Source organism: Blennius ocellaris (genome assembly GCF_963422515.1).
Source record: "Blennius ocellaris genome assembly, chromosome: 21".
NCBI classification, from domain to species: Eukaryota; Metazoa; Chordata; class Actinopteri; order Blenniiformes; family Blenniidae; genus Blennius; species Blennius ocellaris.
The window spans coordinates 8,812,383-8,824,228 of NC_137670.1; the positions used below are offsets into that span (position 1 = coordinate 8,812,383).

The 11,846-nt window shown below is 39.8% G+C and overlaps 2 protein-coding genes across 2 annotated transcripts in view; both read right to left on the reverse strand.

The window, feature by feature from the left end:
* spata20 (spermatogenesis associated 20) overlaps nucleotides 1-5,734 on the reverse strand; it is a 40,316-nt gene extending 34,582 nt beyond the window's left edge. Inside the window, exons 1-10 of the mRNA XM_080516905.1 lie at nucleotides 5,494-5,734; nucleotides 4,185-4,328; nucleotides 4,045-4,109; nucleotides 3,811-3,965; nucleotides 3,596-3,739; nucleotides 3,319-3,520; nucleotides 3,093-3,223; nucleotides 2,488-2,592; nucleotides 1,885-1,959; nucleotides 944-1,156 (exon numbers count right to left, since the gene is read on the reverse strand). Of these exons, the coding sequence (XP_080373031.1) occupies nucleotides 944-1,156; nucleotides 1,885-1,959; nucleotides 2,488-2,592; nucleotides 3,093-3,223; nucleotides 3,319-3,520; nucleotides 3,596-3,739; nucleotides 3,811-3,965; nucleotides 4,045-4,109; nucleotides 4,185-4,328; nucleotides 5,494-5,696 (1,437 nt within the window). The 5' untranslated portion in view covers nucleotides 5,697-5,734. The remainder of the gene's footprint in view (nucleotides 1-943; nucleotides 1,157-1,884; nucleotides 1,960-2,487; nucleotides 2,593-3,092; nucleotides 3,224-3,318; nucleotides 3,521-3,595; nucleotides 3,740-3,810; nucleotides 3,966-4,044; nucleotides 4,110-4,184; nucleotides 4,329-5,493) is intronic.
* Nucleotides 5,735-6,928: 1,194 nt separating this feature from the next.
* LOC308145559 (PI-PLC X domain-containing protein 1-like) lies at nucleotides 6,929-10,794 on the reverse strand (the record flags this gene model as incomplete). Its single annotated transcript, XM_080517025.1, has 6 exons — nucleotides 6,929-7,167; nucleotides 7,256-7,439; nucleotides 7,556-7,711; nucleotides 8,982-9,113; nucleotides 9,199-9,323; nucleotides 10,689-10,794. 6 exons carry the CDS (start codon nucleotides 10,792-10,794, stop codon nucleotides 6,929-6,931), a joined length of 942 nt encoding a protein of 313 aa, XP_080373151.1.
* Between the last annotated feature and the right edge of the window lie 1,052 nt (nucleotides 10,795-11,846).

Consider the following 11,846-nt stretch of genomic DNA (forward strand, 5'->3'; position numbering starts at 1 on the left):
AAACTCTTCTTTTATTTTACTTTGAGTGTCCTTGCCAACCATCACAATTTGGTGAACATGCAACAACTTGCTTAGCAGTCGGAAACCATATGTGCTCCTTTCGTCAAGCAACACCTGCTGCCACAAAGGTTCCAGAGTCAGAAGAAAACCAGGTGAAGCAGCTTTTAGTTCCTATGCTCCTCACCTGTGGAACGAACTTTCTGAAAAACTGAGGACTGCGGTCACGCTTACTTCTTTTAAATCAGGATTTAAAACATGTCCAATAAACAATCGATTATATTAATTATAATCTCTTTGACATTATTTAATCTCCTCTTTATTCTGTATTTAGTCACTTTGTTTGAATGTATTTCATAATATCTTAAGATTATGATTCTTAATTGCCTTGCTAAACTATATTGCGACTTCCTTAAGTGTAAAGCACTGTGATTTGCCTTGTGTCTGAATATTACAATTGAAATAAATTTGCCTTGCCTTTACTTTTGCATTTGTATTGTAGCTTTCGCAGCAGTATGAAGAACACACTATAAATGCAAGATCCACAGCACAACAGTGTGTAGTGGGCTTTTGTGGTATGAAGCTTATTCATTCATATTACAACTTTTGGCTTTGTACCTTGTTGGCTAGGTACTGAATTCCTCACTTGTTTACAGTCACCTGGTTACAGAGGAAATTGAAGATCTAAAGCTGTTCCTGATGAACTCAGAAAATTCAGCGACTATTGTGTTTACTTATTTACTGAGGAAAACAAGACCAACTTGACATATTCACAGAAATAATGTTAATAACTCATCATGCTAAAAGATCAGCTATTAGTATGACCACAAGCTCTTATACATTCAACCAATAATGAAATGTTCCCTTTTATAATCCCAAATTTACTATAATTATGTGATGAGAATTTACATTAAACTATAATTTAAAAACAAAAGGTTTAAATCACCTGTTCTGGAGCAACATTTCCTTGTTCTTTGACACCATAGTGATGCATGAAGATGTCAGCCTGTGTGGCAGCGCCAGTGGCGCCCCCCACCACATCCGGTAAAAGCTCTCGGACTTCTGAAGCAGTCCACACGCAGAAAGCCCCCTCCCGCTTCTCTTTCCCCCCCGACGCTGGCACAGAATCCGCATCCTCAGCGCTGTAGAAGCCCCCAGACTGTTTTAGAAAATACACCACAGTGTTAGTGAGATTCTGTTCCACAGTGTCTCATAGTGAGCCATATTGCCATTTTGTTCATTTGCTTAAAATGTCCATTGGTATTAAAATTGATTATTTAAATGCATTAAGTATTTGACATACTATGAAAGTCTTTTATGTCACATCAGCTCTGACCACGGCAATGGAGGCGATCCTTACAGAAACGGAGAAATCAGACAGCGTGCCTCACCGAGGGAAGATCCGACCCGGTACAGATCGCAAAAGCAAGCGTGGAGTCAGTGTAAAATTACCTTAGCAGCGTTATTCATTAGCGTGTAATTACATAATAAATCTCGGGGAATATAATGATTGCAATGAGTGTGCTTTTAATTGTGGGCCTCAAATCACTGCCGTTGCGTCATTTATCACTAGTATAAAAAAAAAAAAGAGGTTTTGGGGTTGACCCTTGGAGGAGAGCCTGCGGGAGTTTAAGAGGCTGTTTGCCAGTGGGGGTTACACCTGTCGCTCTCGAGGAAGTGCGAAAACATTTGATATTTCCCAGAGTGCGCTTTAGACAACAGCTGGTGTTGTATTGCTTTGGACCTCAGCCAGACGTCCATATTTTACCCTCTTAATCCTGATAAACTGCCTGATTTAGAGGACTTTAATGTCTTCACTGCAGCCCCCCCCCCCCCCCCCCAAGGACCTGTAATGCACAAATACACCCGGTGGCGGAGGCGTTTCACCTTGTCGCTCAGGTCCCTGGACACGTACAGCAGTATGTCCTTCGCCACATCCGCAAACAGCGGCTCACCTGATACCTGGAGAAGAGGAATCACGTACAAGTCAACCTTAAATACTGCAATGTGTGAACTGTGAGCTGAAATAGCCTGTGCATTAGGGGTGCACCGACACCAATACCAGTATTGGGTCCGATACTGCATTTGTTTGGGAGGCTTTTCTCGGGGGGTGAAAAGTATATGTGCAAAGGTTACGCAACATTGTCTGTGGATGGAGTATAAATGAGGCTTTATGGCATTTAAAAAGTACTCATATCGGAATTGCTATTGGCAAATAACTAAAAGTTATTGCTCATCCTCCAAAATAAAAAGTGGTATCGGTGCAGCCCTACTGTGCATGCTTATTAAACAAAAGTGTTTCTGAGAGGGTTTGCTTGTTTTTGACCTGATTATGTTTTTTTTGGTTGCCTTTTTAAATGATGATTTCTCCTCGTTTACCAGCATGAGGGTTTGTATTTACTCTGACGCTCAAAGCAATTAGCCAGCTGGGTAATATAGTGATAAATCTCATTCATTGCCGAGAAGCTTGAGATGGAGGCGCGCACACACCTGGGAAGCTGTTATGTAGGCTACAGCCAGCTGAGCCTGGTCGTAGAGCATCTTCTCAAAGTGAGGAACATGCCAGGAGGAGTCTGTGGAGTAACGATGAAAGCCCTGGGGAAGACCGACAGAAGAGAGAAGGGGGACGTGTATAATGATACAAGTAATCAGTTCAAGTGAGCCGTATGGTACAAAGCTCTACTCCAGGGTGCTTCGACGACTTGCATGATTCAGTCCTCACACCGTTCGTTTGAGTGACTCAACACTTAAAACACCACTCTACCCTGCATTAAACAGTTCATTTTAAAGTTTTTTCCGAGCTGTAAATATTTTTTGCTATTTCTGTTTAGTAAAGGTTAGTTAAGAGTCCATATAATATTGTACATTAAGAGTCTATATAATATTATACACAATTATTATAATTTTTTTTTTAGAGACTTATCCTATTTTATTTTATTATTTTGCTCTCTGTGTGCTGCTCCTGTCCTGTAAAAATCTGCTGGAACTTGAATTTCCCTGAGGGAGTCATCCCAAGGGATTAATAAAGTCATTCTGATTCTGCTAAAAAAAAAAAAAAAGGGTAAAAATCGTAAAAAAAAATTGTTTATCGGCACCTGTGCCACATGGTCATGGATGCCCCCCAGCGCCATCATGCGAAGCGTGTGCAGAGCCATCTGCAGAGCCTCCACCCCCTCTGTGGTGGAGCGGTTGACAGACCAGTACGACATCAGGAACATCAGATTCACTGCGGACGAGATCGAAGGAGAAGCAGAGTGTTACGGAGGGTTTGAAAGGTTTCTATCGTAGTGGGGGGAAAGCTCAGGTTCCTGTCAGTTTCACCAGGTGATGGGAACTTGGGAGCGTCCCTGAAGCCACCGTACTCGTCCTCGTAGGAATGGGCCAGCTGCTGGAAGCATCGGTTGGCCACGTCTGGAGCCAGAGGAGGACCTTCTCCCGGGTTGGCAATGATCGCCGTGCCTTTCTTGAGAGCTTCCAGGATTCTGTCTCCACTGGACTCCAAAGTAGAGCGGTTGTTCTGCCACTGTGAGACACAGTTCACTCTTTCTAGCATTCATTCCCATTCATTTATTCACTTAGGTCGACACATGAGCGCTACCTGCTCCATGATTCTTGTGAGGACCGTCTTGAAGCCAGGCCTTCTTCCATGGTCCCGGGGAGGGAAGTACGTACCTCCGATGAAAGGCCGAAGGTCAGGGGTCAACCACACGCTCATAGGCCAACCTCCGCTTCCACTTGTTGCCTTGAAAGAACTAAACGTCATCAAATACAGTCGAAAAAAGATGGCGACGTGTGAAAATGCACACAACGAACCTGCACGAACGTCATGTAGACCTTGTCCACGTCGGGTCTCTCTTCCCGGTCTAATTTGATGCAGACAAAGTTGTCACTCAGGATTTGACCGATTTCCTCATCCTCAAACGACTCCCTCTCCATGACGTGGCACCAGTGGCACGTGGAGTAGCCCACTGCACTCACACACGAAACAATGCCGTTTAGAAACATCATCGAAAACCACCAATTCACACCTGGAAGAAGGAACCGCACCTGATAAAAAGATGGGTTTGTCTTCATTCTTTGCTTTATCAAAAGCATCTTGTCCCCATGGAAACCTGCAGACAAGCATCTTTAACACAAACCATGTGAAAGAAAGAATCTGTGCTCTGTATTGTTTTAAATCCACTCACCAGTCGACAGGATTATGCGCATGCTGGAGCAGGTAGGGCGACCGCTCTTTGGCTAGTCTGTTGGTGTGTTTGTGCGGCGTGGAAGATGATGAGGAGGACGAAGGCCCTTCACCCCCAGATGCCATGCTCCTGAAGAAAGGTGGACTGTGTGGAAACATGGATCACAATACTACTTGTTATGAAAGGATGTTGTGCATTCAGTCATTTTATGTTCATCAACATGAATTTTTTTTTTTTTTTATCATTTTGACACATTTATGACTCCATTTTATCCAAACACTCATTATAATGAATGTTACTACACATGTTCTAACGGATATAGTTTTGTTACATGCAGTTATACAGATATGTTTGTTGATTTTTTGAATGAATCGATAGATAGATGAAATCAACATAAAACTACATAATGTAGTTGAATAATTGAATAAAGTATCTATTCATAAATGCACATACATACGTGAATATGTAATAACTGCAAATATATTTGAATATGTGTGGTATAAATTTAAACTGAAACGCAAGTACACGCAAGCGATGTAATATTGTAAAAACATGTTTGAAAGTTTGTACTCGCTCACATTTCTCATTGTGCATGTTTTTGTGTTACCATGCAATTTAGTTTTTCATCAGAAAATGTGTCATTAATGTACCATCACATTCCCTGCACAGGTTCACTAAATGTTGTCAACAATCTCAACATAATTTGACAATATATGACACGTTGTACCTGATGTTACCTACAATAGGACATATACTTCTGTGTTAAAAATGCATCTCCTTGAAACTGTTTGAACAATAAGCATGCGGGTATTATCGACGAGAGATGTTTACATGCCGTCAGCCGGAGCTGTCACACCGCTGGGGTTAGCAACCAGTTGTTGAACTCCGCTTGAATATCCTCCAATTCTCATTGATTTATGATTTTGATGTGTATTCATCCTCTTCAAACAAAACCACGAATCATTTCAGTCACATTTCTGTTTTTTGTAATATTCGGCCGAAATACTGATAACGTTTATGACAGGTATCGTTATTATTTTAACATAACTTTTACGAGGACGACGTTAGCTTCCGCTGTTAGCTAACCCTTGCTAGCACCAGGACAATCGCAACCTCGAAGAAAATATGATTGATTATTTGATATACTCGTATGTTGATCGCTTGTGGAAGTGCACCGAATTGACATTCGAGTCAGTTTGAGCGTGATTAACAGTTTTAATTCAAGAGACATCTTTCCGTACAGTGTTAAAGCCCAGGTTCGCATTAAAATCATGCTTTTGCAATGGAGTGTGGTGGAGTACGGCAGTACCTGAAGAAGTAGGCCGGGATTGGATGGAGGAGCGGCGGCGCAGACCTGTCACTCGGTGGGAGGGGAGTGTGTAGTAAACACTTTCCCCCCGGGCTCCGTGGTTGACGGTGGGCTCCGAAAAGAGCGGCGGCGAACAGGCGTGCGGGCTCCGTGTGGCTATTTATGGCCGCCGACCGACGCCATGCTGCCACTCTTAACATCATAATCCACCTGGAGTCACTTTAATAGCATGCTAACACTAGCTGCTACAAACCAAAACTTCCTAAGCAGTATTCACTGCAATACCGTCACGTGACACACGATGGCGCGCCACTAGCCTAAACAAATTATATGTAACACAAAGTGCTTAAATGTTTGTGAGAAAGCAATGAAAAAAGTTTACTTTGTTTGGAGAGGTCATTTCCAGATCAGTGAGAGCAAGATTCCAGTAGGGGGCGCTTGAGAGCGGAAAGGGGGTCTGGGGGAAGTCTTTTCCCAGCAAGATTTGTTTCTCTTTTATCAATCTTTATTTCGTACATTTAAAAAAGAATAACAAAAATAGTGACAATGAAGCAATATGCTAGAACTAAAAATTATTAGATTAAGAAAAATTTAAATAAATACAATAATATTAATGACACACACAACAAGAACAACAACAATATTAATAAATCAACCAATAATCATCAATCAATAATCACTCATCAATAGTAATAATAATATGCATTTTACTGTTCAGAATGGAATCAGGAGAAGCAACTTGCTTATCTAACCTCTTCCTCTGTTCTGTCCTAATTATCAATCTTAATTAATAAAATAATCCATCCATTAATTATTTTTTACTTTATAGATGATATAATACAAAGAAATATATGAAGATTAAACCAAAATTATTCATAAACAGTAGATGGCACTACATGACAGCAGAACATTGCCCATGACGACCATCACTGACTGACAGCGCAATCAAAAAGAAAAGCTATTATGTAGTATTGTCTGGAAAATGTTTTTTTTTGTTTTGTTTTACCTTAACACCTTACTGAAGTTTCCACCCTGGTTGGTAAAATGTTGAATGTTCATCAAACTGATCAAATAGATTAGAAGACGTTGTTATTAATCCCAGAGTGACATTTTATTGCATTTCTATTATAAATACAAGCTTTATGAGCATTTATTGACACAAGGCTAACTTAATGATTTATTTTAATGTAGGTAGACAAAGTCAATTTGGTACAGTGGCTAAATTAGGTATGACATGCCCCAATACTATATGTATGATTAAGAATTCATCCCCAGTCAAGTCTGGACTGCAAAAAATCTTTAGAACAACTAAATACATGTCACGACAGAGCATATATGGAGAGACAAATGGATAGATGATTTTTAGTCATTTTCAAACTGAAACATCAGGACAAATACAAAAAACAAAAACCATCAAAATCTTGAGCCATTTTCTTCAACCTGCTACATGTTTCAAGTTGATATCGACAACTGTCGAGACAAAGTTATCGTGCGTCACCATGTCCGAAGCCACGATGTTCACAGCCGTCTTGTCCGACTGCTGTTTCAGCCACAGCAGCAGCTTCGGCAGGCTTCTCAGTTCCACTCTGCCAAGGTTGTCGCAAAGGCGAAGGATGTACTTGAGGATCCTGGCGTCACTCGGCAATGTCAAGTTGAGGCCACAAACGAAAAAGCCTGTGGCGTTAAATCAAAGTTATTCCCGAGAACAAACCCTAACATCTTGTTGGTACGTAAACCATCTAGGCAATGCGGCTAAACTCACGATTTGAGGGTCTTTCCTTCTCCAAAGCATGACACAGTTTTGATTCAACTACACGAGGGTCCATAGTGTTGCCATAGAAGTACTTGATTTTCCCCCATATCTCTGGATGTTGGTTTGCTGGATAATCGTAGGAAACTATGACGTTTCTTCCTTGGTCCCAGCAGCTCTTCAGGGTCGGACCACCCTGTGGCCAGGTATCAAAATAAAAGCCTCAACTCAAGTTCTTTTCTATTGTAGAGTCGCACAGGACGAAGTAGGTTTCACCCACTGATCTTCGTGAAGAATAAACAAGTACTTTACCGATCTGTAGACGAGGCTGCTCCCAAACAAGGACTTGATAAAGTTGATGAGGTGGGCGTGGAGGTGCTTATTGACCCCTCTGAAGTGGGATAAAGACAGGATGACGATCTCTTTGGGGTGCTCCTTTGCCCAGTCATGTATCTCCTTGAGAACAGTCTGAACACAATTGAAGAGGTAAGTCATAAATGGTACCTCAATAGGTTGTAATAATGTGAGAGGAATCTTGTTTTGTCTCATACAGAATGATGTGTAATCACTTGAATTGTGTCATCACTTTTGGAACCTGTGTGCTACTTTTGGTGGCCTTCAATGTAGACTCAAAACAATTTCAGCCTTTAAGAATGTGCTGTCTAACTTCAGAGTGAGACAAACTCTTGGACAATCATGCAAAAGTCGTACTGTGACATTGTCTCTTCGAGCAAGAATAATGTAATAAAATTGTCTTACATTTTTTTAAATTGCTCTCAGTCAGATTCCTATGTATTCTGTCTCCCTGAGGGTTTTTTAGGAAAATTCTAGGAAATTCTCCTGACAGCCAACATACATTTTTTTTAGGTTCTCTCTTGATTATCGTACCGTAGACTGGTGGAAAACGATGGTTTCACTGGACCACCTCTGTGCTCTCTGTCCTGGACCACTGGTTAGCAACTACTGATATATCTTCTAGCATATACGCATACAAATCATCTTATCGTAATTGAATTTTTTAAATATCTTTTTGATTATTAGGTATCACTTTATGCTCAACATTCATCTTCTTTAAGAAATTTAGCATTCACATCAAGCTACAATTGAATGCTTTTTTTTTTATATGTGATTTGTCTGCGATGCATACCATTTGCATTCATTTGTGCAAAATGTTTGTCTCTTTTAAGCTTGTTCATTCGCTCACTGCTCTTTTTGCATGTCATTCTATTCAGTTTGTTTTGTTTTCTCCCGCTCTCATTTGTGTTCATTGTGCATCTATTTGCGATCATTTTGTATCTATTTGTGGTTCTTCGCTGTCTTGGTTTTGTTCCTCATTTGTATTTATTAGGTTGATGTAGCATCTGTTTTAAATCAGTTCTGTTAATAAAAAAAAAAAAAAAATCAATTTCTGGTCATTGTCCTTGAGGGCTTTTTATTCCCATACATTTGTCACATTTCTGCATCATTGATTTTCCAAAGAGAAATGACAACCTCAACAGAGCCGTTGGATCAGGGCCATCCAGCTCGTTGAGGTTTGAATTCTACACCCATAAGTCCTGTTCCATTTACTCTCATTGTGCCTCACATCTGCACAGCTCATTTTATGTTATGAAGTAAATCACTTAGGCAGTAAATTCAAGATGCAACTGGCACCTAATGATCCCGAACTTTAAATGAAATCCTAAATATTGATCCCAGCTGATGTGTATGAACCTATAAAACACATGTCTGTTTTCACCTCCACATCAGTGCATGTGTACAGGCCATGGTAAAAGTACAGTCGAGTGGGGTCGGCGTCGTTTGGCTTTCGAGCGATCCTCAGGTCAAAGTAGCGAACGCCTGCATCAAGCTGTGTCATGACGGTTGCTTCCTATAATACCAACCGACACCATTTTGCAATTTTACTATATGCACATATAAATTCATCACTGACAGGTTAAAAACTCTCCCCTCACCTGAGTGGTTGCCCATTTGCGCACTGTTTTACGCACACAGTAGATTCTGCTGAATCTTTTCAGTCTATCAGGCTCTATTATAGATGAGTTAATGTCCAAGTCGTAAGTCATGGAGTCGTGGCTTCCTGGGAATAACACAAAAAACACAAACATCATGGAAATGGTCTTTATGATGGACATATTAAGCATTACATTAAATGAGTTACCCCACAATTCCCCAATAAACCCCTCAAACAGCAGAATGGAATCCATAATTTCTACCAATGCAACAGACAAAAAGGGTGATGCAACAGTTATAAGTTTGGAAATGATGGATCCCAGAATTTTCTGTTAAAGTTACAATGTATCCCTGTGTGACATCTTTCTACTTGATCGACGACTGGTCATCATGAGTCAACTACTGGACTCCTCTCCTCATCCATGACTTGCACTTTGTATATAAACCTTCCCCCCACTAAATCTGCAGCATACAAAAAGTACTCTTACATTACCATTATTACAATACAACACACATTTTGCATGCTGTGTGATGATATTTTTTCCATATAATGTGATTGTAATGAAGGAAATAAGATAAAAACAGCACAAGCTTTTATTCTCCCCAAACTCTGACTTTCTTCTTCCAACTTCTGTGTGTTTGAGTGTTTTTGGAAACAGTTGCTGTACTTAATTAAAAATGTTGCATTTGATATTTACCCAACAAAATGAGAACATAGAAACTGGCTTGAATTTGTCAAATAACACATGAATGTGTCTAAGTCTACCAGCTAGGAATATTTAGTCATCAGAATATTCAGAATGTAGAAGCTGGTTAAAATGGAACAAATTACACAATATAACATTGAATAAATTTATAATTTATGCTGGTATGTGTCCTGCTTGTGATCTAGTAACCCCGTATCTCTCAACCACATTCCTCAGTGTACAAAGCACAAGATAAGCTGAATACTGCATTGTTCGCGTGCTTTAAGTATGCACCGTACTCCGCGTTCAGCTGATTCCTTGCATCGTGACTGTGCGAAACTGTAAACCCTGCAGCAAGATAATCAAACAAACAGAAGACAACTTGGTTTCGCCAAACATGGATCAGTTATAAGTGTTGCAGATCATACATTTTTCAATTTGAACCAAGGAAGGAGATCTAATAATAATAAATATAACTTGAAATCCCTTGATTTCCAAGAAATCTAGGAACTGCGCTGCTTGGATCATTAAGAACTAGAGGTGCTGTACCCAACACTATACAATCTCAAGATAAATGGTTTGAGGTTACTGTCAGTAAGTACTTCCAGAGTTTAAAAAAAAAAAAAAAAATCATCCTCCAATGACAGTTTCTCAGTTGATGATGCATACCAGGCGTGTCTTGTTCAGTCACAACAAACTGCAATATTGTTGTTCTTTCCAGTAACACACTAAACACACTGCCTCACACAGATTCAGTTCCATATAGATCACACAAAAAAGTATTTACACTGTGTCTTTTTGCGTACCTGGTATAGCCAGATTAAACAGAGGAACGGTGTGAAGTCCAGGTGGAAGCTGTGACATCCAGTCACTGATCCATGTTGATGCTTTGTCCTCTTTTTCCAGAGACATTTCTACACAAAAGATGTAAAGAATAGCTTCAACCTCAAAGTGAATGCACAGTGTAAAAAAAGCCAAAGCTAGAATCAAAAGTTCAGAAGTAATCTGAAGGAGGAACTGGAAAAAAGAGGCTTGGTTTACCTGGAATGTTCATTAACGTGTCTCTGAGTGAAACTTCCTCATACCAGCACCGTTCGGACGAGTGAGGACAATAAGGTGAGGGAAACCAACTCCTTCACTGGTTTTTCAGGACTGTAACCCAACTACATGAGCAATACAAGGTCAAGTTAATCATTAATCTATTCAAATACTCACTGAAACCCAGAAAGTGCTTTGAGGATATTTGAATCCTTAAAAGGTTGTGTGAATATACACCTGTATATGTCATTTATATACAATAACTTACATTGAAATGCATTAAACTAACTAAAACTTAGTTTCTACCTAAAAAAAATTCCTTCACCCTTGATAGGGCTCCCATTAAAAACACTGGAAATGGAGAATTTCAAACACTCAGCTACCTAATTTTTGTACATTTCTATCTTTTTACAGGCCGTTTTAAATAATATATTATATTGTAATTTTGTTGCAAGAAAAAACAGTTCAAAGGGTAACTTGTTTTTGTCATTATGCGGTCTGTTTTAATATGACTGATGTCAAACAAGCCCCAAAATGTTCAGTATCAATTCCCTAGCGCCTGATATGCCCCCTGATGCAGTGATGTTTGCCCTGGTTAGCGGTCGGGAATCAAATTTCAGTGTCACACAGAAACGGTAAAATGTGTGTACATCTGTGTCAAACAAAAACATGAAGCAATTCAAATGACCATAACAAATGATGGCAGGTGTGGTGTGGTGGATCAAATTACCTTGTAATCCATTGGTTTCCAGGGTGATGAATGTGGCGTTGGCGAAGGGATGGGCTCTACTGAGTGCCCATTTTAGTTACATTTGCTTTTATAAATATTACCTTCACTCATAGTTATCCTCAACTTAGTGTTGTTGTTTATTGCTTTTTTAAATTTGGTTTTTACAAATTCAAATAAAAAAAAAAATTGTGAAACA